This window comes from Neolamprologus multifasciatus, chromosome 19 (assembly GCF_963576455.1).
Source record: "Neolamprologus multifasciatus chromosome 19, fNeoMul1.2, whole genome shotgun sequence".
Lineage (NCBI taxonomy): Eukaryota > Metazoa > Chordata > Actinopteri > Cichliformes > Cichlidae > Neolamprologus > Neolamprologus multifasciatus.
Window position 1 is genome coordinate 13,244,191 of NC_140457.1, and position 26,333 is coordinate 13,270,523.

The window sequence follows — 26,333 nt, forward strand, 5'->3', positions numbered from 1 at the left end:
GTTAACGTTTACCTTCACAAATGTCAACCCGTTCCTGGAGATCTGATTTGTCGTAAATCACGTTATTGTGATAAAACGCAATGGGGGCAGGATTTTCTGACTGTCCTCCACTTCAGAGGTAGAAATGGGGAGGTGGATATAAACACTACTGTACGTGCCACTACAAACACACAGAAAAAAGGCACTGCTGGATTCTTTTGTATTTCCCCAGGCCAGTTGATTTTAATAAAGTCCAACTGCATATTAAATCTACCTTCATTTTTGCTCGTGGCAACCGCGCTCAGTCTACACGCTTTCAGTCTGCATTCATTTTCAATCAGCAAATTAGGGAATGTGTGAGGAGATAACTGGCCATTAATAGTCCATAAAAATAATGTGACTGAGTGATTGATTGTGAGCAGAAACCATTTTTGGTGCATGTTCTTTGTTTTTCTCCCTTCGTGGTTTTTTTTTTTTTTTTCTTCTTCTTTCTTCTTTTTATCTCCTTCTGTCTCACTCTTGTATCTTCTAACTCACTCTCCAATCTCACTCTCCTGCATCTTCTTATTCTCTCTCTCTCTCTGTCTCTGTGCTCCTGGAGCGGGGGATGCCAGGGGGACAGAGTGCAGATAGGACCTGTCTCCATAGCAACAGCTTCTGCAAGCTGCTGACACCCTACTGGGGGGACTGAGGGGAGGAGAGGTTGTGGATGGGGAGGGATAGTACAAGGGTTGGGGCACAGGGATATGTGTGTGCCGTGTGTGTGTTTGTGCATGTGTGTGCACCAGTGCCAAGACAAATGAGTGTGGGGGTCACGAATAGGAGAAAAGATGGAGAGAAAAGTGTTCAGAAGAAAAAGAGGAAGGATGGAGAAGGAGAGAAAGAGGCAGCCTACCCTGCTTCTTCCCCAGGGACTCGGTGGCCTGCTCATGTTCACTAGCAGAATTAGCATAAAGATGGGGGGAGGTGTGTGTGCGTGCGTTTGTGATTTTTCAGTTTGTGTGCTTTGGTTTCAGATGGGAGAAGGAGGACGGCGAGCGTGTTTGTGTACATCTGTGTAACTGGTGGTATGTGTTGTCCATGCGTGCAGCGTGTGTCATATGGATATAGTGTGTTTGTCAGTTGTGCGTGCTGGAGGATCTGTAGATGTGCAAAAGTGTGTGTCTGTGTATTTGTTAGAGCAACTCCCTCCCCTGGGTCTTAAACCCCCTCTCTGTTCTGTCCTGTAGCCTGCGGTTCTCCCCTGTCTGATTTTCTGTACTGAAGGGCTGCACTTTATGAGGCTGTGATGCAAGCCTTTGTGTGTCTGTGTGATTGCGCGTTCATGTGGTTGCGTGCACATGTGTTTGTTCCGGCTTGCTTATGTAAGCACTCTGAACATGCGTCTCCTTCTATGTGTGTTGACAAGAATAGAGTTATATCATATTTAACTCCCGGGCTGAATCATTCTGCCCCCCTTTTCCTATTCTAGATTCTAATTTTGTTCTCCCATATTGTTTGACTGACGTAAAGGGGACTGGAGACAGTACTGGTGTTACATCTGATTTGTTTTAGTTAAGTGGTTGCTTACATTAAATTTAGTGGTATGCTTGCAGTGTTTGTCCTTAAGATAACAATAACATAATAACTCACTGATTTTATAAATTTCAACTAAGCGAGAAATGTAGCATTTGTAATTAAAAATCCTTACAGTTGTAGAGTAAATGGAGTACTATTAAAGACACTGTGTTTGTCCTATAGGGAATGTTAGCCCAAAAATCTAATGGACAATTGCTTTGGAGTTAAATGTTATTCAGAAAAACTGGAAAAAAAAAAAAAGATTCAGGGGCTGTACAGTGGCCTTCTCACAAACAACAGCTTTAAGAGCGTTTAAGTGTCTCAAATATCTTGATTGCTTCATTTTCTAAAAATTAGCAAGAACTCTGTTAGATGTAGTACAAAATCAACCTATTTGCAGAAGACTTGTTACTATATTTAGCCTCTGTCAGTACTCATTAGGTACTTATAAAAGCTTGTAATGAAGATACGTTTTGAGTAATTTAATTGTTTACAGTAAATTAATGTAAGTTGGTTTGGTGCTGAACTGTATTTCATAAACATTTTTTTTTTTATATATGTAGCTCATGAAACACGAGATGACACTTGTCTCTGTTGTGATCTGACCAGGAAGTAATCACTATATTTCAAATCAATCAAAATGTCTCTTAAGACGTGAAATATGAAGATTTTTCCTGAATTCATTAAAATTTGTTGAATTTTGAAATAAATTAAATGTAACAAATTGTGTATTTTGTGTCAGATTCTTAAACTGCATCCAAATATGCCATTACTGACACGTAATGAGAAAGGACCTGTGGAATAGTCGTTGAGAACTTCAAAAAACAAATTGGCAAAATTTTTCAACTTTACTAGCTGACCTATGGAGCATCTGTTAGGATGTTGAAGTGCAGTTTCAGGGTGATTAGTTCCATATGAGTACATTCAAGTGTGTTCCTAGATCACTCAGCAAATCAGCTGCATGTTATTAGAGTTATTAGAGTCAGTGTTGTTTTCATTTATCTCCAAGAAATGAAAATTAAGCCGTTATATTTCTGTTGTTTGTGATAGAGACAAAAAAGCTTTTTAATGAAAGAAGCATAAAAGTATGTACTCATTATCACCGGTGCAGATAAATAACTGCTGTGTTGTTCAGGACATTATTCCTGGGTGTATGATAGAATAGATCAGAGTACAGGCACAGGTCTCTTTACAGCTTTGTGTCACTGACATTTTATGATTGTTCCTCTTCTGAAGTGTTTGAATATTTTTGCAATGTTTCTCCCTGAAGTCTTTCTTTTCATTGCTGGCCTTGCCTAAAGAAAGAGATGGGGGGTTAAATGCATCTCTCTTCTATCTAACATTTAAACTTTAAATGGAGTTGGGGGGTGGCAAATGCGAGTGCAGCCACTGCTCCCTGTTGTCGTTTGTTGGCCAATGCAGCATCATGCACATATACATTAGGGTAGAGCAGTGAAGGATGCATGTACACGTTGAACACCGTATTGAATTCATCTGTTTGTGTTTTCCAGAGCGCAGCGGCAGCGCCAAGCCCAGTGATGGGCAACATGCCACCCAATGATGCCATGCCAGGTGGTCCCATGCCCCCAGGCTTCTTCCAGGTATGACCCCACTCTTGTGTCATCACCAAACCCACTTCTCATTTTACCCCATCTGCCATTCATTCATTTCTGACTTCCCCAAAACAAATAATCTATATTTAGTCTACTCTTTGACTTCCTTGTCCAGCAATAGAGAATGGTTAACCGATGTTCACTTATTTCTGTAGAGCAATAAACTAGCAATTTCTTATTTTATTGTTAGCACATTTTATAGTAGCTGCACTAAATGTGGACATTTCCCAGTTGAGAAATTATTCAGGTTTCTTTTTAATTTTTCATTCATGTTATTATTGTCACAGTAATTACAGTCTTCTCTGTACAGAAGCTGACTTTTATTTTATGAAAACTTTTTTTAAGTAGCAAATTAAAGCAGCCTTGTTTGCACCTTAATTACTGAGCAATATTTGATTAGCCCAGTTGGTGGTTTATTTACACAAGAAGACAGGAACATTTTCTTAACCTAAAGTTTATCTAAAGAAAAAGGCATGGCTTTGCTGCTAATTGAAAATATCTGTTATATTTATAAACAGTAAAAGGAGGGTTTTTCTCAGTTATTAGACTTATTAAGATACTGATCAGATACTCGTTTTTTTTTTAAGCCTTTAATTTGACTTCCGATATCAGTCAGGTTCTACTAATTAAGACTTTCACAGTAAAATCTATATGGAGTTTAATCAGATGACAGCATAGTTGCAGTTTGGGTTGCAGTTTTTTTTTCCCTCCACATTTTTCCAAATACTGTTTATTCCACTCTAGATATTTACACCCACCAGAGCCTCTGAAGCTCATACTGTTCATTCATCTGTGGCTCTGCGCTCGCTGGGCTGCTGTTCAGCCGATTTGTGATTCAGCCATCCCGTATTCATCCTCTCTCCACTCCTCCATCTCCATCTCGTCTGTCTCTGACCTGTCCCGGGTCTATGAAGGGAAAGGTTTTAGTGTGGGAGATGGCTGTCTGAAGAGTGACGAGAACAAGACATGCAAACACGCACACAGTATACAAACACGTGCAAGCATGCGAGCACACATTCACAAACAAAAACACTGTGAGGCAGTGGTGTGATGGACAGCACTGGCATTTGGCAGGAGGCACGATAAGGTGATGGCAAAGAGTAGGAGCAAAAAAGCGAGTGACACATTAAGGGAGAGGGAAGGATGGAGAGGAAGAGGGGTGAGTGGAGGAGTAAGAAGAGAGGGAAATGTGAAAGATCAGTGCCACCAGGATTGTGGCCCACTGTTTGTTTCTGTGGCTACGTCCCACCCTATTGTTTGCTGGCTGAGAGTGAGGGTGGTGGTGCTGATGGTGGTGGTGGTGGTGGTGGTGGTGGGGGGGGGGGGGGGGCTAGTGAGAGTATGACTGTGAATAAGCAAGGGAAAGGGTAGGGGGGAGAGGGGGTGACGAGACATGCATGGAAGTGCTATTTATAACATTGGTGGAGGAGTAAGATTGGACGATGGCTTGTGTGTCTGTGTTTGTGTGCACATTGTGTTCAAGCGACCTTACTGTAACCGAAAGCTTCGGTTGTTCACTGCAAATGTGGCTCACGCAGGCAGAGCGTTGTTTGAAATCCTGTTAAGAACGTCAGGCCTGACATCTAAACAATACATCCTCTGATATTTGACTTTTAAGAAATGTTAAACTCTTGCTTTCACCATATCTTTTTTTTTCTTTTTCAGCTAAAGCAGTCACAAATTTAAATGCTCTTAACATACAACACAAGCAGCTATGCAGAAATCTGTCAAGGACATACGAGATCCAAGCAGCGGCTGCTGATGACTTTCATAACCAGTCAATATGTTTTTCATGTTTTTGAGTTGTTATTTTGTCTACAGCATGTCAGATAAGACATGACAGCTTCAAGATATGACTTACAATTTACAAGCAAGAGTTCAAAATAAAAACAAACAGTTCAATTTTCCATCATTCTGCAAAAAGACAGCAAATCTTCGCAGCTGAGATGTTTGACATTTTTGTGTTTAAAAATAATTCGCTAATAGATTATCATAGTTGTTGGTTGTTCAAATTTTCTTCTGAGATGCTGACCTCATATTAATTGGGTCAAGTGATTTCTTTTCTTTTTTTATTACAAAGTTTTAAGTATTTTTTTTCTCTCCATGAATTGCATTCATTAAGAGCTTTTTATCAAGGCAGATAAATCCGTACAATAAAGTAGACCCCATCTAATCTTGTTGTTGTTTGTTGTTAATTAGTACACCTATTTCTTACTCAAGCAAGCAGTTGGTCTGTTGTCTGTCCAGCAAACACAAGCAGTTGTATGGAATTGATGTGTCTGGCTCTATGCATTTGAAGAAAAAAAAGAAAAAGAAGTGACTTTTGGTAGTCAGTTGTACAAAGCAATTGGTTCAGATTCTGTTGGTCAGCTGATTTCTTCATTTCCTCTGAAAAATTATAATATTGAACTGACTGTTTAGCACTTACGAACATGTTTTAAATTTAACTCTTACATTTTAAAGCATTAGAAGTAGTTGGGACGTAAACTGCTAAGCAGGTGCGGCCAGCTTTTCCCCTCCGCTTGATTAAGTAAGGTCTGGAGTTGAATGTGCATTTGGTAGCTGCTCACTGGGACTTTCAGCATGAGGTCCAAAGAGATTTCGATGCAAGTGAAGAAGGCTGTCATTCAGCTGAAAAAACATAACAAAGATGGTGGAAACTTTAGGAGTGGTCTAATCAACAATATGGTGCATTCTTAAAAAGAAGGAATGCGCTGGAGAGCTTAGCAACATCAAAAGGCCTGTAAGCCCACACCACATCTAACTTCTGCTAAAATGATGGGAAGCATATGGAGAAGTAAAGGAAACGCTTACGATCTTAAGCATGCCACATCATCCGTCAAACATGGTCGAGGCAATGGTATGGACATATATGGCTGCCAGTGGAACGAGGTCACTTGTGTTTATTGCTGATGCGATTGCTGATAGCAGTAGCAGGATGAGTTGTGAAGTGTACATGGCTATAGCCCCTGCACCGAGGCAGCCTGCTGCTAAACTGGCCAGATGGCTCTTCACAGTCGGACTCTAAAATGACCCAAAATGTACAACGGAAGTAACACAAGAGCTTCCTAATCAAAGAAATGTAATGTTGCTAAATGGTTGGGTCAGTCACCGGACATCAACCCAACCCAGCATGTTTCTCATTTAGTGACGACAACTGAAGGCAGACTGACCCACAAACAAGCAGCGACTTAATGAGGCTGCAGTAAAAGGCTGGCAAAGCATTTCATGGGAGGAAACCTAACCTTTGGTCATGTCAATGCATTTGAGACTTTAGGCAGTCACTGACTGCAAGAGTTTGGTGTATCAGGTATTTAAAATCATGCCGTTTGGTATGATTTTTTTTTTTGAGAGTTTGTGTAGTTACTTTTGAGCCGATAATACTGTTTTGTTTTTTTTTTTAAACAATTGCAATAATTTATTTTGACTGTAGTATTTTTGCTGAACTCCCTAGGATTATGCCAAAAGTCTACACTGAATTGCTTTGTTTTAGATCCATTATTGGGTGTGTGCAGAGATAAATTCACAAAAAATGTTGTCACTGTCCAAATACTTATGGCCCTGACTGGAAACTACCAGACTCACTGAGGTAATCGGTGTGCTGTCTTTGTGTGTGTCCGGATGCCTAGGAGGGATACATGGAAAATTCCATTTACCATTAAATCAGCCAGCTTTTGTTTTCTTCGGACAACTGGAAAAGGAAAAAAACCAAAGCACTGAAGGCACTAACAGTGATGGAGCAGAAACAAGACTGTTGCATAATGACTTCTTTATTAGAGGCCGTTAACCTCGTGTCTCTGGGCGAGAAGTGGGCAATAACGATGCAGTGTTTTAGAGGAGCAGAGGGGTCACTCACAGGATCACGCTTTTTACTTTGAAGTAGGCTCACGATAAGCAGGGAAAAACTTCCAACCTGTTCTTGTTTTTGCCAGTATCATCTTTCTGGTTTGAAGTTACCACTTGTGCCTGTCCTGCTGCTGCCTGTCCTGTTGCAGTGAGCCTTGGGCAATACTGCCCCCATGTGGATTTAGGGAATACATTTAATCCTCCAACAAGAAGGACCAAAGTATCAGAGAGATGGTTATGCTTTAAGATTTCTGTCAGCCTGTTTGAACTCAAACTCACATTGAAACTATTCCTATATGACTTTTCATTTTATGGGTTTTTAAGGAGTAACTCTTAACTCCACCTTAAGATGCAGCTTTTCCCACTTTTCTGCTTCCTTCTACCTCAAATTAAAGACTCCCCACTGACTCCCCACTGACCCCCCCCCCCCCCCCCCTTCCCAACCCTCCCCATCATCTTCCTCTCATAACTTTGATTGGGTAATTCCTCCAGGTGTAAACCCACATTTTGCCCCTCCCCTTTCTGATATCGCTCTTCTTTCTTAAAGGGACCACCCGGCTCTCAGCAGTCCCCCCATGCACAGCCCCCCCCACACAACCCCAGCAACCCCATGATGGGACCCCATGGCCAGGTAAGAAGCAAATGCTTTCTCTCAAACACCCCTCTTTTTTTCCATTCCCTCTAAATCTCCCCTCTACCCCTCACCCACACACTACCTCTTTCTTCCCATTCACTGCTCACACACACCTTCTTCTTCTTCTCCCACCCTTGAGCCCTGTGAGCTCCAGTTTTGTTCAGGGTAACTCCCCGTAGATGTCGGCCCCCTTTTTATGAAAGCCGAGCTTCCAGAGGCAGCAACGCAAGCTCCTCTTTAAGGCCCAGAATCAGCTGTCCCCGTGTGGGATGAATAATTCACTCCTTGCCCCCCCCCTGGAGCAGCTTGTGGGGGGTTGCACACTTATCTTCTCCGTCACTCTTAGCACACACACATGCTCATACCTCTCCCCTCCCCCCTGCTTACGTGTTTTAACACCTTATAAATAAAACAGGGGACAGGCATTATAAACACGTTACATATACGTAAAAAACACATGGGTATACTGATGCACGTAGAACAACCAGAGGCTTGGGTTGCTACAGCCTGCCAGTTGACAAACACGTATCCAGTCTTTAAAAACTTCAATCCTCAGTCATTCAGCAGTTATCCAGAACAGTAGCTATAGATGCCACTCTGGAGGTAAAGCTAGCCTTTACCCATTAACTGCGGCAGCTCAGCTCTTCATTCTTGTGGTTTCTGGTTTCCGTCTTATGTGCGAGAGAGTGTGGACATGCTTCCGCTAAGGTTTTGAACGGTGTTGTTGGCCTGAGGTGTCTCTAACTACGCCAGGCAGACCACAGGCCGAATCAGCTTACACCACAGTGAGAGCACGCAGGCTGTGCAGGGAGCTGTGTGAGCGCTGCCGTTAAGCACACACAAATGTGCATGTTGTTAGTATAAGCGGGAGATTTGAGAAATCAGAAAATAGGCTCTTATGCCAGTGTATTTTGTTGGTTTCCAAGTTATTATGTTGATGAATCTGCACTTTTTTCACTGTCATCTCTCATTCTCCAACACCACTGCGTTCATCTGTGTCCTCACCATCACCCCTGTTTGAGTGCGTTTGAATTTATCAGTAATAGAAACTTTTTTCTATTTTCTCTGTGTCCTCCTTTGCCCTGTAATTCCCACCCTCCTTTCCCTCTGTTTTTTTTCTTCCCCTGTTTCTTACTGCAGCCTTTCATGTCACCGCGGTATCCAGGTGGACCGCGCCCCTCACTCCGAATGCCAAATCAGGTACTGAGCAGCATTTTGAATTGTGTTTACCTAATTTTTTAACACCACTGAGAATCTGTGATGCCAACATATGCCAGTGTGTTGATCAGTTTGCTCTTTTCTCAGCCTCCTGGTGGTATCCCAGGATCTCAGCCTCTCCTGCCAAACAGTTTGGACCCAACAAGACCGCAAGGTAAGGCCGGTCGTAGTTACAGGTCAGAGCAGATGATAGGTCTGTAACTGAAGTTTTAGTTTGGATTTTCTTGAATCTACTTTAAAAGTGGTAATATTTTAAAATACCTTAAAAGATTTAGTCTGTAATCAAGAAGTTAAAAAAAACAACAACTCTGTATTGTCTTCATACTAGGGCTTTGGGGGATTTTGTATAAATTCAGATTGTGTGGCTATTTCTTCCTGAATAGATTGAATATGTGGGGGTGTGTCTGGCTCAGGAAGGGGTCTGTGCTGATTTTAACTGCAGATTATAGCTTCAGAGGCCCGAGTGTTGCTACCAGAGGGCTTAGAAGGAACCATTCTAAGTGTCTGTGGCATTTCTTAATTCCTGTGTTGCTTTCAGTGTGTGACTCTGGGGGTCTTTTCTTGCAGGTCATCCTAACATGGGTGGACCAATGAGAATGAACCCTCCCAGAGGAATGGCCATGGGCCCACAGGTATGACAAATCGGCTGCGCAGAGGGCACGAAACTCTGATGGGAGTTAGTTTCTACATCTAGTAATTGTAATAGTGAATGAGACAGCTGTGCACTCAGGCTTGCTTTTAATGGTTATATAACTGTATGGAAGCGCCTGTTACAGGGTGAAATGTAACTTTTCTTGAATTTGTTGCTATAATTGTCATTACTCACTTATGGTAAAGACTTTTGTCTTTTGTTATCTGCCTTTGACAGTCCAGTCATGTTTTGTGTATGATGTGTGAATATAAAACAAAACACTGAAACCTGTGCACTCAACAAAATCAAATCTTTTTAAAGTTCTTGTAACTTTGCTTCGAAGCTCTAACTGTGTGTTGGATTTTTTTTTTTTAAACATCTTGTCTCTTAGAATTATGGAGGTATGAGGCCTCCTCCCAACTCAATGGGTGGTCCAATGCCAGGAATGAACATGTAAGTCCCATTTGCTTCATCTTCAACATACTGCTGTTCATTCGCAAGTAGTTTTAGTAGCAAGCAGAATCCAAAAAAGGACCTCAGTAGTTAAATGTTCTTCATTAATTCCGAGGAGCTGTTGGAAAAAGGTGTCCAGAGTTTATCCTTGGATGTAGTAAACTTAAATAACTCTCATATTTCCTTTATATTCCCAGTTCCCTTTATTGTTGGTTTGCTTTCTAAACTTTTCTTTTTTTTCCCCTCAGGGGTCCCGGAGGAAGAGGGCCTTGGCCAGGTCCTAATGCTAACTCTGTGAGTTTGAAGCCCTCTGCACATACACAATAGGTGGCAGGCAGACTTATAGCAACAAGAATAGCAATAACTTGGCAATATTCAAACTCAATGCATTGTATAATAACTTGATAATGAACTCGTCTAGTTTTCCTAAACAGATTTAAAGTGTTTAACATGTTTAAACAATGTTGGAGATCATTTTGAACACTGCTAATGTGTTGCCTCAGTCAGTGCCGGCAGGTTTGTCCCCTAAAACCAGGTTCATCAAGTACATTTGGAGATGACTAAAGTTTAAGCAACACCAATTAAACCTCTGAGAAGAACGTGCTTTCTCATTTTTGTTCTGTGATGCTAAACCAAAGTCATGCATCTCCTTTGTTAAATACCCAAAGATAATAAACGGGTAGCTCTTGCACAAAAATCGAGGAAGTTTCTGACAAAGCATTTTCACCAGCTGAAGAAAATCTTCCTGACAGACTCGCCGTTTGCTGCAGGATTGTTGCATTAGTTTTAATTTTCTTGTCTAGATGAACATCTGTATCTTTCAACCTTCAGATCTGACTCTTTATTTCTTCCTCCCGCTTGCAGATAGCCTACTCCTCCTCATCTCCAGGAAACTATGTGGTGAGTTGTTATATAAAAGCATGTCCGTTGACTAGGATGCAGTGTAGGCTTTTTTTGTATTAAAGAATCCTTCATTTATGCTCCGATGAGTATAATTTTACAGCTTTCTTTTTTCCTTCCTCAGGGTCCTCCAGGCGGAGGAGGTCCACCTGGAACTCCCATCATGCCAAGCCCAGGTGGTGCGTCACCTAACTATGTCCCCAGCACTAACACTTGTGCGTTAGAAATAGAAGTGTCTCCCATTTTCCCTTTCACCTAAAAAAAAATAATAATAATAAAAAAAAAAAGCATGAGTGTGTCCACTCACCGAGTGCTGTCAGTCTGAGTCCTCTCATTATTTCATGTCTGCTTTCCTGTTTTCATATTTGATTCAGAGGTTTTATATCAACCTCCTGATATCCCAAAACTAAACTTTTTGTTCTCTCTTAGATTCAACTAATTCCAGTGAAAACATCTATACGATGATGAATCCAATTGGACCTGGAGGCAACAGACCCAATGTGAGTCTTCCATAACTTTCCTTTTTTAACAGTAATACTATACTGTTCTCTTAGAAGTTTAACTTTGCAGCCTCGCTTAATTTTTCAGATATTGCACATTGATTCTTGGCTAAAATAATGGATGCTATTGTAATGATTAAAATTACACAGTCTTGACCTCAAAATATAATCCAGTTGTAATAGGGCTTATAACCACATCACTGGGCACCAGTACAATCCAGCATTAGAGAAACCAAATGCTGCCACAGTGAGCTCAATAATAATTGACTGGGAATGAAGTAGGGAGAATAAATTAAACAATCTCAACTTCACCTCGGGCTGAAAACATCACAATTATATCAGAGAGGTCACGTATGGAGAATCGTGTTAGCGGTTACTCATTAGATTTGTTCCACACCTTTTCACCAGTTCCCTATGGGACCTGGGCCTGATGGGCCAATGGGAGCTATGGGAGCCATGGAGCCACACCACATGAATGGATCACTAGGTGGGTTTGAACACTGATGGTTTGGTATGTATACAAACAGAAACTGCTTACAAAAACAATTGACCTGTTTATCTCCTTTCACTTCCTCAGGGTCTGGGGATATGGATGGGTTGCCAAAGGTATGTCGACATCAGATTTTCTATAAACGCTTCTTATTTGGGTATTTTTGTGAACTAAAGCTCTTTTTTAGAATCTCTGCCTTCTGCACTTCAACTGTGTTGCCAATAAGAAACAATTTTTCAGTTTAACATTGATTTTTACCCTCCGTTTCTGCCTCTAGAGTTCTCCCAATAACATGGGGGGCATGAACAACCCTCCAGGGACGCCGAGAGATGACGGCGAAATGGGCGGCAACTTTTTGAACCCATTCCAAAGCGAAAGTGTGAGTAGAGCGAATGAATGACATCTCATGACCCCTTAACAGTTCTCCTTGACATCTTGACATGAACCAGTGGAAGAATGCAAGCAGAGGGTGCACCTGGTTTTTTAGAATTAATCTCAGACCGTTGAAAATGTTTTGGTAATATTTATGAAATTTGGTCCCACTTCGGTTTATTAATTTACTTTAGCTGAATTGGTTAGTCTAAACACATCTTAATACTGGAGCAGTAAGGTAGCAGTGTTGCTTTTCAATAGATGCCATTAAAGAAAGTCTTGTGACACATGCAAGTGTTAAAAAGCACTTTAAAGTAAAAGTTCTTTACTCGTCCAGATTCATGACTAGCTCATGGCAAACCTGCCCAAACCAGTGACCATCAGACCACAACTAAATAGACGCATACGGACGAGAAGAGGGTATCACTAACATGGGAGAAGCATGACATAGTAGGAATTAACAATCAGTCACAGACAAAAATAACAGCAGTTCACGCCAAAACTAATTTTAATACCGTGACTCTGCTCACACGCAAAGGAGGCCTGTGGCCACACAACAGAGCCTGAAAAGACCCAGCTCAATTTCTAGTTCACATTTTGGTAACAAGGAAGCAAGCAGACCTTTTGAAATAACTAGTTTTAGGCTTGTTTTTAAGTGCAGCTTTATTTCTTATTTAGTCTTTATACTTTTAAAGAGCTTCTTTTATGCTCCATATTTTCTTCTTAGACTTGAGTAGAGTAGCTTTGCATGTTTCACAAATCAAAATAATCCCAGTTTGTCTAAAACTGGGCTTTGTGCTTCATTTCACCTGCTGTCTGATACATGCTGTTTTAGCTCACTTCCCTCACACTTTAAGCCACCTTTCTTCTGATTGGCTGCCCCTCGCAAACAGTAGGTTTGTGTGTTCACAGCCCAAGCTGTTCAGTTATGATGACTATATCTAACTAATCATAGAGAGGCAAGAATTTAAAAAAATGTCTAAAGGTGAGTATTTAGAGCTTGGACTTGGACTGAACTTCTTTTTCCTAAAAAAAAAAAAAAAAAAAAAATGTTCTTCCTCTTTAGGTTTAATTATATATTATGATATACTTTGTAATTTGGGACACAGCCTGATAAACCTGAAAAGCAAAACCTGCTACACTGAATACGACTTTCAATGTCCAATAACTTGTGTTCTGCTTGCATTGTAGCCGCTTACTAATCACTTAAAAGCTCATACAGTTCCCTCTGTATCAGTGATGTGATTGCAGTTGATTGACATAAATGTTTGCTGCGCTTGAGTATATGATAAATACCTTGATTTATTTCATTTTAAAAATTTACTAAATGACTAGAAGTGGTAGTATCTGTAAGCCTTGTGTTTGGCACAGAGCAGGTGGAGAGGGGTACTGCTCCTTGTATTGCATAAACAACTGTAATGCTCTCTTACCTTTGGCCTGAAGAGCCACGGGGTGCACAGACTAGAACTCGAGCCAAGCCTTAATCACTCGATTCAGCTAATCAGTAGCGGGGCTCGGTATCATCGGAGTTAAACAGCTGCTGGATAAATGATCATTAAAACTGCTAAATATCTGTTTAAAAGCTAGGATTCATTTCAGTCCATACAAATCATATATGTACCATTCCCAGCCCTTATTAGACATACAGCAGAAAGTTCTGATTGCCCGAGTCTCCTGAGTTAAAGCTTGGCTTCAACCGTAGTCTGAGCGTCCTCTAGCTTTGCAGGGTGGGGTTTGAGCGCCCTCTGGTGTTTAAATGTTGTCAGTGACATATCCACTCATCTGTGCCCTCCTCCCCCTTCCCTCTCTCTCTTTTCAGTATTCACCCAACATGACGATGAGTGTGTGATTTTATTTTCCTTTTTTTTTTTGTATTTTCATTTATTTCTTTGCCCCTCTTTATTTTTTGTAACCCTACACCTGATTTTTTTTTTTTCTTCAACTGAATCCTTACTTCACCTTGGACTGGATCACTTCCCTTCCTCTGCCCACACACACCCTCTGTCCCCTCCTCAAACGGGGACCCACTACTACCCAACCCACCACCCCGTTTTTGTTTTTTTTAATTTTCCCCTCTTCTCACTCGGGAACTCTACGGCCACAGCCTTCTGGGACAGCCCTTGAGCATGCTGGGACTCTAATTAAGACGGGCCCTCCCGGCGCATGTAAGCTGGCTGCGGGTGTGAATAGGAAGCAGTCACAGAGCAACAGGAAGAGCCTCCTCTCTGACTCCGGCCCCAGCCTCCCTGGCTTCCTGTCAGGGTCTAGACAATGAGCGAGGGAAGGAGGACAAATGGAGAGAAAGGGGGAGAAAGGAGACTTGAAACACAGCCCTCCCCCTAATGACACATTGTCAGGTCTCTCAGCAGCTGCCTGGAAGCATCTCAACCACGACTTTGGATTTTTTGTTTTGTTTTTTTTAATCATCGTCTTTTGATTTGTTGCTGTTCCTGATGGGGTTATCGGTGGGTCGGGAAGAAACGACCTTCGTACCCCCCACATTGTTCTCCTTGTGTGTACATTTGTAACAGAGGTGTTGTGATGATCAGTGAACAGGATTTTCCTTTTTTGTGTATGTATTGTATCATTGCTATTTTTATTATTGTTATTAATGATTATTGGTATGATCATTTTAAGATTAGGTTCTAATTTTCTGTTGTTTGTAAGGGCACATTTATTATGATGAAGACAGTATATGTGCACACAAATCGGTAATTATTTGCTGTGTAACATGAGGCTCCGTGTGAGCACACTGCCCCCTGCAGGTAAGATTTTATTCCTCACGGTACTAATTGGTTCTTTGTTTTCGTTTTTGTTTTGTTTTTTCGGAGGTTGGCAACTTCCTTTTATAAGATCTAAAATTTTAACTTGTTGCTCAGTAACTCACACCCGAAGAAGAGTCTCCTAGGTTCCCTGCAGTAAAATGCACAGCTCTATTTATTTATGTACTTTTAATTTGTCTTATGAATCATTGTTCCTTTTTTTTAAGTGTTATCCCTGTTTTTTTTATTATTATTTCTTTCTCAACTGCAGAACTAGTAGCAACTGTGTAAATATGCAGATCCACTCAGCAGCATCTCCTTATCTCCATCATTAGACCCCCCTCCATCCATCCCGAAAGGTGCTGACGTTATCACGAGTCCACAGTTTGACCACACTCACACCACTCCCACTAATGCTTCCCACTGTTCACTCTGTCGTGTACATACATAACATGTTAGTCTGTCTGCTGACCTGTAGTGAACACTTGGATCGTTTTCATTTGCCGATGAGGTCCCCCACACACTGTGATGTCCGTCTGCACTTTGTGGGCGCTTGCTTTCACACACTGCTCATTTTAGCTTGCAGGTGTTTTCGTTCGAATATGTGCTGTCCTTCCTCTTTTTTACGGTTGCTTGTGGTGAAATGGCTTCTGGCCATCTGCTGATCGGATCAACGGTGTTTTTTCTTTATTTTGGAGAACGGCAGGTTAGGAAGCAGCAATGGCATTGCTCTGTTGACTGTAGCGAGTGGCCTCCCTTCCATTTGCTTCCCTATTCTCACCTCTCTAATAGGCCAGCATTGACACACAGACACTCAGTCACACACCACCCCTCTCTGATATTTTTTTTTTTTTTTTTGGTACAACTCTCCATGTTTTAATTTTTTTTTTTTTTGTAAATACTGTAAAATGCATTTTGATATCATTGACATGTTTTGATATTTCAAATCACAACTTTAACAGTTGATCAGAAACGAGCTGATTTGGGCAACTGTGTATTTGTTCAGAGAAGGCGTGTCTTTTACTCAGAAATAATATGAATGACGAGAGAAACAGAAACTGGAGCTGCTAAAGACTATTATGCTATTTCACCTCATCACAGACGAACGTGGGGCTTTTACTGTGCATCGGCGCTGTTGTGTCAAGGGGTCCAGCGGGACAAGGGAGGAAAAAACTTTTGTAGTCGAGCTAATTCACTGTCACACACATGTACCTGAAAAACTCAGCTTCAGATGAGATATAAGTCTTCTTCCTCTGCCTCTTTTATTGGAAATTTATTGGGGGGGGACAACCTACCTCTGTTTTTGACCATGAATTTGCAAAAACAGAGGTAAAGAGGACATTTTTATAATTAAACTTGTGGTCTCTTGACACAACTGAATCGCAAAGGAGGGGTACAAAGGACACTGGCTCTCAATCCAAAGCACCAGGGACCAGAGTTCATGCTTTACTATGAAGGAATTTTTTTTTAAATCTATTTAAAAATGAGGCAAGAGAAATGTTTGGGAAAGTAAAAATGGGAAAAACAATAAAACGTGGGACAGATTTGTTGCTAAGAAGCGGTGGAGGTGGTGCAGGAAGAGGCGTTTTCCTCCCCTGTACTTTGAAATGCTGTTGTATAAAATGCAGTCCGACTTCTTTCTGTCCTGTAAGTAAAGCCGTCACAACGTTGATCATTTCTGTATTTCTATTGTGCTGATGTATAATACTGTAACATTCAGGGGTGGGGAGGGTTAAGAGAGGACTTTTGGGGGAGGGGGTGGGGAGTAAAGATTTTGTTTGTTTGTTTGTTTTTTGTTTCTTTTCCTGTTCAGTTCCTCATTTTTCCTCTTGATGACAAAGCAGTATTGAATATGAGGCAGTCTGTCCTTGGGGAGTTGCTTTGTATCTCATGTTAGGGTAGTTTCAGATCCTAAATGTCTTGTGTAGTAAAATAAGAGGTTCCTTCGTATGTTTCTTTATATTGTAAAGTTTCTTTAGACGAAAAAAAATGTTGCTTATTGGAAAAAAGGTGGGAATCTGCATTGATAATGTATTTTTTTTTTGTTTTGTTTTGTTTTAATTTTCATCAAGTTGTCAGTCGTTTTTTGCCTGTGTCCCCCTTGTTGTAGATACATATTAAAAATAAATAAAATGACTTCACTCCTTTTGCCATGAATATACATTTTTGCCTCCAACATAAATGCAAAAGTTGATGAACAGGAGTCAGTTTTCAGCTTTCTAAATATTTGTTTCATACAGTTTATATCTCCATTGTGTTCAATATAGAATCAACAAGAGGGCTGCAGCCAGGGATTAATTTATAATTCATTATTTACACAGTTTTGCAGAAATTAAAAGCAGAAACCTTAAGTTACTTAATTCTAAGAACAATCCACTTTCCCATTGTTAGTGTGTTTGAGATATTTGTTGATTGACTATTCAGTTTCTTATCATATCAGCCTTCTTTTTCATTGCATTTCTTTATGTTCCGCTGGTTCACGTTCGACTTCTGTGACAAAACACTAGTGTTTTAACCCAGATATTTGTGAATGGTTTCCACAGCTAGCTTTGAGTTGATTGCTTGTTCATGTTGAATGAGAATTTAAGCAGGTATCCTCTAAAGTTAAATTAGTTAATAAACCGTACTCCATCTCAGAATCACAAGTCTGAGTATACAGTAAGCTCTGTAAGCTTTTGGGCAGCAGTACAATTTTTTTTTCTCCTAACTTGCCTCTGAACACCACCACAGTGTTAAATCAAACAATCAAAATGCGACTCAATTGCTGTTTTTCAGCTTTGAGTCATGGGGTCTAACAAAAGTGTTTCATTAATTGTTTAGGGATTTTTCAGAGGCTGTATCTGTATCTAATTCAAAGTTTTGAGGGGAGGTGGAGCCTGTCCCAGCTGTCATACACCCTGGACAGTTTGTTAAAGGCCTAACACAGAGACCAACAGTCATTCATGCTAACATTCACACCTACAACATACATTTAGAGTAACCACTAGACCTAACATGCATATCTGGATTGTGGGGTGAAAGCTGGAGTATCTGAAGAAAATTAAAGCACTTAAAACTTATGTCTTATTGGGTTACGATCAGGTAACTGACTTGGCGATTGAAGAATATCCCATTTTCTTTCATTATCCAAGTGTTGTAGCCCTGCACACTTCAGAATTTATCCTGTGACTTCTATCAAAAGCCACACCATCAATAAAAACTCCTTGTTCCACTGGCAGACATATGTGTCTATACCATTGCCTTGACCATGTTTGATGGATGATGTGCGGTGCTTAAGATAGATCGTGAGTATTTCCTTTTCCTATCATCATGCAGTATGCTTCAAATCCTCTGTTCTGTTCCTTCTCCAAACTTTTCTCTTCCAATGATTATACAGTAGAGCCTAAAACTAGTCCAAGTACTGGCAAACCTAACTTGTAAAAATGACGCTGGGACCATTATCCTTCAAATACAATATGGTCTCACATGTCTAAATAGTTCATTCGTGTTCCTCCTTTTAGCTGTTCAAGCTGCACCGAGTGACGACGCAGTGACCTCCTGTTTCTCTCGTTGTAGCAGGAGGCAGAAGGAGGAACCAGCGAGGTGACGGAGGAAGCTGAGGGCAGTGGAGGGAGTAGAGCTGGCCTCACTGATGCTCTAGAGGGAGGAGAGGAGCTGGGTGGGTGAGGCAAAAACACCATGGTTCTGCTTTTGGCTGGTGAAACCTGGGTTGGAACCTGGAGGTGAGATGTGGATTGGCTTCCCAAAGGAGGGAGGTGAAGCAGAGGAGGGTCGACTGTGACAGAGGGGAGGGTATTCCTGCGGAGCTGGGAGTGAGGGGGCAGGCAGGTGGGGAGCTTTTTGTCTGAGAGTGACCCTGCAGGAGTGACACATCGTTTGAGGACCACGCTGCCGGGCGTTGCATGAGTAGAGCTCAGCTCAGTGAGCGAGACGACTAAATGAGAAGCCTTCAAAGAGAAATCCTCGTGGCTGCGGCTGTAATTCTCTCCTCCATATCCGTTATCTCTCCTTTGAACCTTGCCTCTTCTGCTCTCTTCCACTCTGGACTGATCAAAATGGGACTCCTTTTCTTCTTCCTCCTTTTCCTCACCCTTACTCCTTCCTCTCTCCCCTCTCAAATCCTCTCTGTCTCTCTCCTCCTGTGGGCTCTTCTCCCTCCTGCCCTCCTCATAAGCTCTGTTCAGACAGGCCAGGTTGTGAATCACTAGCCAGGGTTCAGATGATATTCTCTGTCTGAGAGGGGGAGAGCTGCACCGGCTCAGTGGTTCACAGGAGGGACGTCTGCTGCTAATGCTGCTGCTACTTCCTCGTTGGCCTGGTGGAAGACAAGAAGTCAGTTTTAGGGGTTAAAATCATAGATGTAGAAGCTGTTGAGAAGAGGCATCCTTTCTCTGTTGCTGTAATGTTTCTTCATATTTGTCATAAAGCTGTCTCCCTGTTGGATACATACAAGGCTTTTAATCTACCAATATAGTGTCTTTAAAAAGGTGAACATCTATGATAAAAGTCACTGATAATGTCTTGTTTAGAAGATATAAGCTGCAGCAGTCATCACATTGTGAGACGATATCTCTGTCCCTGTGATTTACATCTGCCCACTTTGAACACCTCTCACAGTGCCACGCAGGAAGCCATGGCAATCCATCCTATTTCAGTCCAGAATAAAGCGAGGCAAAGCTTAGCGTGTGATATAAATTCTAAAAATATACAGCCAGGTTTTCCCCAGTTCATCACTTACCCTCACATGACACATCTTTCCCATAACAACCATCTGTCTTTATTCACTCTGCTTCTATGGTACAAATCGAGTTCATAGTCGGGACCTGTAGCTTCCTTCATTACAAGCTTCACTCACCCTGGCAACACATGTTCATTTTCTCTCCTCGGGAATGAGCATGCAGCTAATGATTTCAACCACAAGGCATTTATTCTCATCTGTCTAGACTTGTTTTTGTTCAGTGCTGATCTGCTATTATCCAGGAGAGGCAAGTGTCTGCATATAGAGATTGCAGTATTGATCTCCTGTTTTAAGGTGGTATAGCCAGACAACTCTGACAATATTATTCAGAGCCGGTTAGGGAATCCGTTATGCTGTGGGGGAGTGTTTTGTTGACATGGATCGGGTCCGCTAATCCTTTAAAGAGAAGCGTCTTTGAAAATCAGAACTCATCCTGTGATGAAATGTTTCTGTTCAGATGGAAAATGCTGTGAGGGCTGCAGTAGCAGTTCTGACTGGTTTGGTGTGGTCAGAAGTGCAGCTTTGTTGGAACTTTAACTAAAACCAACAGTCGTGTCAGTGTCTTTAAATACAGTTGTGGTCAGAAGTTTACATGGAGTCATCAGGAGCATGACTGTCAAGATCATTTTTGGCTTTTAATGATTTCCTTTGAATTCTGCTTTTTCCAGGGTGGAATGATTATACAGCAGACCAGACATCTTTATTGACTTTAAAAAACAAGAATTGGATGCATAAGTTTTTTTCGAGTATACAAGGAACTCACTGAAGATCTAAGAAATAGAACTGAAGATTCAAACAAACTGGTAATGTCTCTCTGAGCCATTTCTAAACAACTGCATATTCCAATATCATCAGTTCAAACGGTTGAATGTAAGTAAAAGTTATTCAGATATGTCTGAATAACTTGGGGATTAGAGAAAGTCCAAAATAAATTCAAATGTATGCACCCAGTTCTTTTTATTTAAGACATTGAAGGTGTACAGCCTGCTGGTGTGGGATACACCATAATTCAATTAAACCAAGGCATTTTCCTTTAAACAAAGCTCATTACTCACTTGTTGCTCTGAAGTTGAAGATGTTTTCGCCCTCGGGTGAGTTTGGCGAGCCTGTCTTCAGGACGATGTCAGATGGGGACATGCAGGACACCGGTGAGGTGTTTGGGGATGGGAGAACATTCAGATAGCGTCTGGTCACAGAGCCTCCATGCACACCCACCTCTGTGGCAATGATGATGATGTCACGACCTCTGACCTGACATGCATCCATCAATACCTGAAGTACAAGAATGCTGGTAAAGTAACTTTACAGGTCTTGTGGAGGTGTTGAAATCTCCTTCTTTTGGAGTTCTATTACATCCTGGTAGTTTTAATGATAATCATTTAAAATGAACCAAATGATATCAATTAATTGAAATGAACTCCATCTTAGGATGGTATAGGGTTAAAACCCTAACTTATAAACAATGCAAAACCTCATAATATCCTCTTCCATCCTTTAAATGTATTGATTCACACTTTATTTCATTATTTTTTTTTTTGCTCCTTGCTAACCTTCAGAGTAGGCTGATGCTGCGCGTTGATGGCGTAGACCAAAGCTGAGGCTCCAGAGTAATCCTCCATGCTTGGGTTGGCTCCTGCTGCAAGGAGTGTGGCTGCGACCTGAGCTCCCGCAAGCTCCATACAGGCGTACATCAGCGCAGTACGCCCCGCCCGGTCTTGTGCATTAGGATCTGCCTGATCGGTGCAAAAGATCCAATTGAGTGATTAATTCAGTGATAAATGATTATCCCAGAAGGGACATGGTCCGGTGTTAGGAGTCACTCGGAAAGCTCAAGTGTATATTTTATAGAAACCAAATTTAGCAGAACTCTGTGCAATTTGGCTAATGCTCTCTTAATTAGAACTGATCTGGCACTGTTGCTTTTGTGTTGTGGCTCTCAACTGTGACTCACAGTGTGTTATATTCTGTTCTCTGGTGCCAGCATGTTCAGGAACACCCTTTTAGTTGGATGGGGTACACAAGCAGAGCTGGATAGATCACAAGCCTGTTTACTATGCATTAAAAGTTCTCCTCTCTTAGAGCAAGTACAGTTTTTTATGCATTAAAAATACACCTAAGTCAATAAACTGCTGAACTTGTATGCACATGTTTACATTCAAGTGTCTGTATTTAATGGTGACTATTTGTCACTGCGGACTGACCTTGTTCTGGAGGAGGTATGTGAGGAGCTTAATTGTCTCAGGCCCAGCAGGCTCCCCTCTCAGGGCCTTGCAGGCAGCCAGCAGAGCTGTCTCTCCTTTAGGGTTGCGCCCATTTACCTCTGCTCCACCGTCTACCAGCAGACGGACCAGACGGAGCTTCCCAGAGGATGCTGCACTGATGAGCGGGCTACAGTCTGACAGAGGGTCCAACATCACCGCTGTAGGGGCATTCAGTCATTTATCATTCTGATACTAATAATATCATATCATATATATAGATGCAGAAATGCCTCAATCCTGTAATCAGAGCACTAATTGGATTACTATGACATGCACATGCACTATATTGCCAAAAGTATTCACTCATACGTCCAAATAATTGAATTTAGGTGTTCCAATAACTTCCATGGCCACAGGTGTTTAAAATTAAGTCCCCAACTTTCTGCAGAGTCAATCTCTACAGACCTGCAAACTTCATATGTTCACCTGATTAGTTCAAGAAGCGTGCATAGAGAATGTCCTGGAATGGCTTTCCATGGCCAAGCAGCCAGATGGAGTGGTGTGAAGCACACCACTGCTGGACTCTAAAGCAGTGGAGAACTATTCCAGTGAGAGGAACTCTTAATGCTTCAGCATAGAAAAACATTTTAGAGAGAGACTGCAAGCCAGGCCTTCTCATCCAACATCAGTGTCTGACCTCACAAATATGCGTCTGCAAGAATAATCAAAAATTCCCATAAACACTCCTAAACCTTGTGGAAAGCCTACCCAGAAGAGTTGAAGCTACTTTAGCTACAAAGTGGGCCGACATCATATTAAATCCTTGGATAAGGATGGGTTGTCATATGTGCATGAAGGCAGATGAGTGAATGCTTTTGGCTATTTCGTGTCTGTGTCAGCAGTCGTCCTCTCATGCACCTGTCGCTCATTCAGATGTGCAGAAATTGTACATTAGATTTGTGCATGCAACAGAGATACTTATAAAAAGTAAATTTAAAGAAGACTGGGGAAAGATTTTAGATTTTCTTCCTTATGCCATTTTTAAAATCTCTTCTAATATCAGTGAAATTTTTAATGGATGAGCAGAGTATCTACAAAGTACCTACATTCAACATCATTCTTACCTTAATTTTTCTGTTCAGTCTGTCTTCTTCAACAAAACACAAAGACAGCAGTCATCTTCAAGTTATCCAGATACGATGCAAAAAAAAAAGAAAAACTACCCCCCTGCTCCGAATTTTATCCTGATTCTTTACTAGCTTGGTTTTCTGCATGAAGCGTCCTCGTGTCGCTGGCCTGCAGCAATCAGCTGAACATGAAGTGATAGGATACTAACTTTCACGTACTCCCTCGGTCTATGTCTCCCTCCGTCCTGATCTGTCCTCTCCTTACCTGCTGGGTCAAAGGGAGGTTCAGCCCACGGCTACTGTTCAAAGTCATAAATGGTTTTAAGCCCAAAATGTCACCTGTTGCAAACACTACACTTCAAAAGAGCCAGAGGGCCTTTGATATGAGTCAGCTTTGAACAGTTCTCATCTGCTTTGAGACCATCTGTGTTCAAACACTGGCAGTGAGACATAGATGAGAAACAGAACTAAGGCTAAGCAGGCTCACACATTAAACTCATGGCAGCTCATTTGTATCTGAACATTTTTGACGCACTTCTGTTGTTTGTATTTTAATCTTTTGTCCTTTCAGAGCACTAAGCGGCTGTTAATCAGAATCAGAATACTTTATTAATCCCGAAGGAAATTAGGGTTACAGCAGGCAGCACGCTAATGGTGCATGCGCACTTACAAAGGAACCTTCTTTACACAAACCAACTTTACACAAACATCACATTGGGGAGACATGTCAGAAAGGTAGGCTGATAGGAAAAAAACAACGAAAATACATAACATGAGGTAAGAGGAGGAGAAAAAAAAAACTCCACTCAGACTGAGCTCCCAGTGGGAGAACAATATAATAATATACAGTCATGGTAAAAAGAAGTACACCTATACAATTCTTATCGGGATAAATTAGGTAAATACGACCTCAAAAGAACAACGCATTAGAATATAATGTGACATTATTCATTTAACAAAACCTAAGCCAAAATGCAGAACAGTGTGTGAAAAACTAAGTACACCCCATGTTCATTGACCTACTTATTGCACCAGTGAACAATTAAGTGAATTATCCTGGTGGAGGACCGTTTTTCAACTAAGGCCTGTAGAGTCTGAGATGTAGTTCTTTGTATTTTTGCAGTTTCTTTGAGTATTACACAATCTGTCCTCAAGGTCAATTCGGTCAGGTCGGGACATTCCCTCTCAGGGTGATAGACAGTTATCTTGAATATTTTGTGAATAATCTTTCAAATTTAAAACTTTGTAACCTTTCCCAGACTGACAGGCAGCAACAACTGCTTCTTCAAAGCAATGACTTCGTTTTTTTTTTTTAGAGACGCTCACAACCTACCCTCTTAATTCCTATAGAAGCAGTAAAGTTGTACTATATTTTTATATTTTACATGTAAAATAAAATGTAATTTGTTGTTCATACGAGATTGTATTTAGCTAATTTTAAGATATGTTGATATATAAAACCTCAAACATGAAGGAGAGTGTATGAAAATGCAGATGAGTGTAATACTGCTTCCAATACTGAACTTTTGATTGAAATACAAATTAATTCTTTTAATCAAACTGTGTCAAATATAACTGGTGAGAGCTAAGACTATGAATCAGAAAGAATCTGGATATAATAAAGGTGCTCACACTTATTGATGATCGGATAATCGAGTGCATTTGATTAGCAGCACCTGGCTGGTGTTTACATTTAGTTTTTGTATACTGCTCCTGCAAAGTGGCTGAATTTTTGTTAAATATATAATTACTTGTTGTGTTATGTAGTTGACCCGACCTGCCGAAGGTAAAATTGTATTTTTATGTCCCGACACATAAAATGTTATGAATGAAAGTGTGTTTACTTTCATTTTAGTGTACATACTTTTGATTTGAATGAATTCAAAGTGAGAGAGAAAGAAGGAGGAAGTAGATAAACATTTCAGCAAACTGCACACCGGTTGTGTACTTGGGCCAAACAACAATTAGGTCAAGCAAACAGATTTAGCCCGGAGGAAAAGCAGCATGTATAACATGTTTATAAGGCAGTGCGAAAAAAGCAGCACTGTGTCTTATGTTATTTACATTATTTTTAGTATTGAGGGCTAAAAGCTTTACTACACAATAGTGCCTCAAAAAGCAGCAATCATCTCCCTTTTTGAAAAGGTTATCTCAGCATGCAAAATCCTTAAAGATCTTGTCTTCTATCTACAGAGATGTAATAGAGCAACAGGCTGATTTTGAACTGTATGCAAACGTATTATCTGTCAAAGTTTTTTGGGGTGCTATCTATAGTAAATGTCAGCTGGCTCACTTTCCCAAAGGTGCATATGTTAAATGAAAGCTTCATCTGTGTGTGTGACAAGCTGTGTGCAAAACAATGTGAAATATCAGCTTGAGCATTTAATATCCATTTAGATGTTGACATATATGTGGATTGCAGTCCAAAATGCAGTGTTATTGAGTCATTGCATCACCTGACACACCCCATTCCTCCTGCTGGGAATGACTTCAACACTCACTCATGCTGCAGCATTCTGAAGAGACACATTTTGAATGAGTACTGCCCTAGTAACATCATTTTGTCATGGTTACACCAATGTGAAATGACAACCACCTCCTAAATAAGCCCTTCAAGGGAAATTCCAGTGATACATGTCCACCACATCTAACTAAAATAGGCAAAATTAAATCGTTAATATTGTAATTATTAACACCTAAAAATACAACATTATCTTGTTAAAATTTGCTGGGAAGCATTTGGTTTCTGGCATTGTTTCACTGGGTCTCTCACAGCTGGAAAAAGACAAACACAGAAGACTAAATTATCTCTATATGTGTGACTCAGCAGCGACAAAATCCACCAGGAAAAGCTGAGAATGTAGATTCCCTCAGAGCCACTCTGCATTATATTTCAGTACGCATTGAACTGTCACATGGTGCCACATTTATATCTTGATGTTACTAGACAAAAAATTGAAATGCATCACTTAGAGTTGTAATTGTGAGCATTGTAGCAGTGATTCAGCCCAAAACAATTGCACAAATTCTGTTTTGCAACAGGCGGCTAGAGCATGTGTCTAAAGATATAATGTAAAATTGGTTCTTTGCTAAGATGTCTCTTACGTGTCGTCACAACAGCAGTCGGTCCCTTGAGTTAGGTGCCTTTTTTTTATACTTGAATGATTCACAGGTCAGTGTTAAGCAGCTTAACAAACAAGAACAAACACAAACATTCATCTGAAAATGATCAGGTGCAAGGAATGGACTGAAAATCAGTGAAAAAGCAGCCAATGTCTGATGAAAACATTTAAAAGACCTACAGAGAGCCTG

At 40.9% G+C, this 26,333-nt stretch overlaps 2 protein-coding genes across 6 annotated transcripts in view; one reads left to right on the forward strand and one right to left on the reverse strand.

The window, feature by feature from the left end:
* The window catches only part of LOC146496164 (single-stranded DNA-binding protein 3), a 34,452-nt gene extending 19,711 nt beyond the window's left edge, over window positions 1–14,741 (forward strand). Inside the window, exons 5-18 of one of the 5 annotated variants that reach the window (XM_085143127.1) lie at window positions 3,048–3,137; window positions 7,543–7,626; window positions 8,770–8,829; window positions 8,935–9,001; window positions 9,415–9,479; window positions 9,870–9,931; window positions 10,180–10,225; window positions 10,796–10,831; window positions 10,956–11,007; window positions 11,261–11,331; window positions 11,740–11,818; window positions 11,909–11,937; window positions 12,099–12,200; window positions 14,298–14,741. In XM_085143127.1, coding sequence (XP_084999253.1) covers window positions 3,048–3,137; window positions 7,543–7,626; window positions 8,770–8,829; window positions 8,935–9,001; window positions 9,415–9,479; window positions 9,870–9,931; window positions 10,180–10,225; window positions 10,796–10,831; window positions 10,956–11,007; window positions 11,261–11,331; window positions 11,740–11,818; window positions 11,909–11,937; window positions 12,099–12,200; window positions 14,298–14,468 — 1,014 coding nt within the window. In that variant the 3' untranslated portion in view covers window positions 14,469–14,741. Of the gene's footprint in view, window positions 1–3,047; window positions 3,138–7,542; window positions 7,627–8,769; window positions 8,830–8,934; window positions 9,002–9,414; window positions 9,480–9,869; window positions 9,932–10,179; window positions 10,226–10,795; window positions 10,832–10,955; window positions 11,011–11,260; window positions 11,332–11,739; window positions 11,819–11,908; window positions 11,938–12,098; window positions 12,201–14,012; window positions 14,137–14,297 lie in introns of those variants that run through there. The other 4 variants (XM_085143126.1, XM_085143129.1, XM_085143128.1 and 1 more) reach the window with 4 other exon arrangements.
* Window positions 14,742–14,992: 251 nt separating this feature from the next.
* On the reverse strand, window positions 14,993–24,442 carry LOC146496165 (uncharacterized). The gene is made up of 5 exons (XM_085143125.1): window positions 23,019–24,442; window positions 21,895–22,112; window positions 21,244–21,426; window positions 20,749–20,965; window positions 14,993–19,270 (listed from the first exon to the last, which is right to left on the reverse strand). The coding sequence occupies exons 2-5, from the start codon at window positions 22,105–22,107 to the stop codon at window positions 18,417–18,419; spliced, it is 1,467 nt and encodes a 488-aa protein (XP_084999251.1). The 5' UTR covers window positions 22,108–22,112; window positions 23,019–24,442; the 3' UTR covers window positions 14,993–18,416.
* Window positions 24,443–26,333: the final 1,891 nt, after the last annotated feature.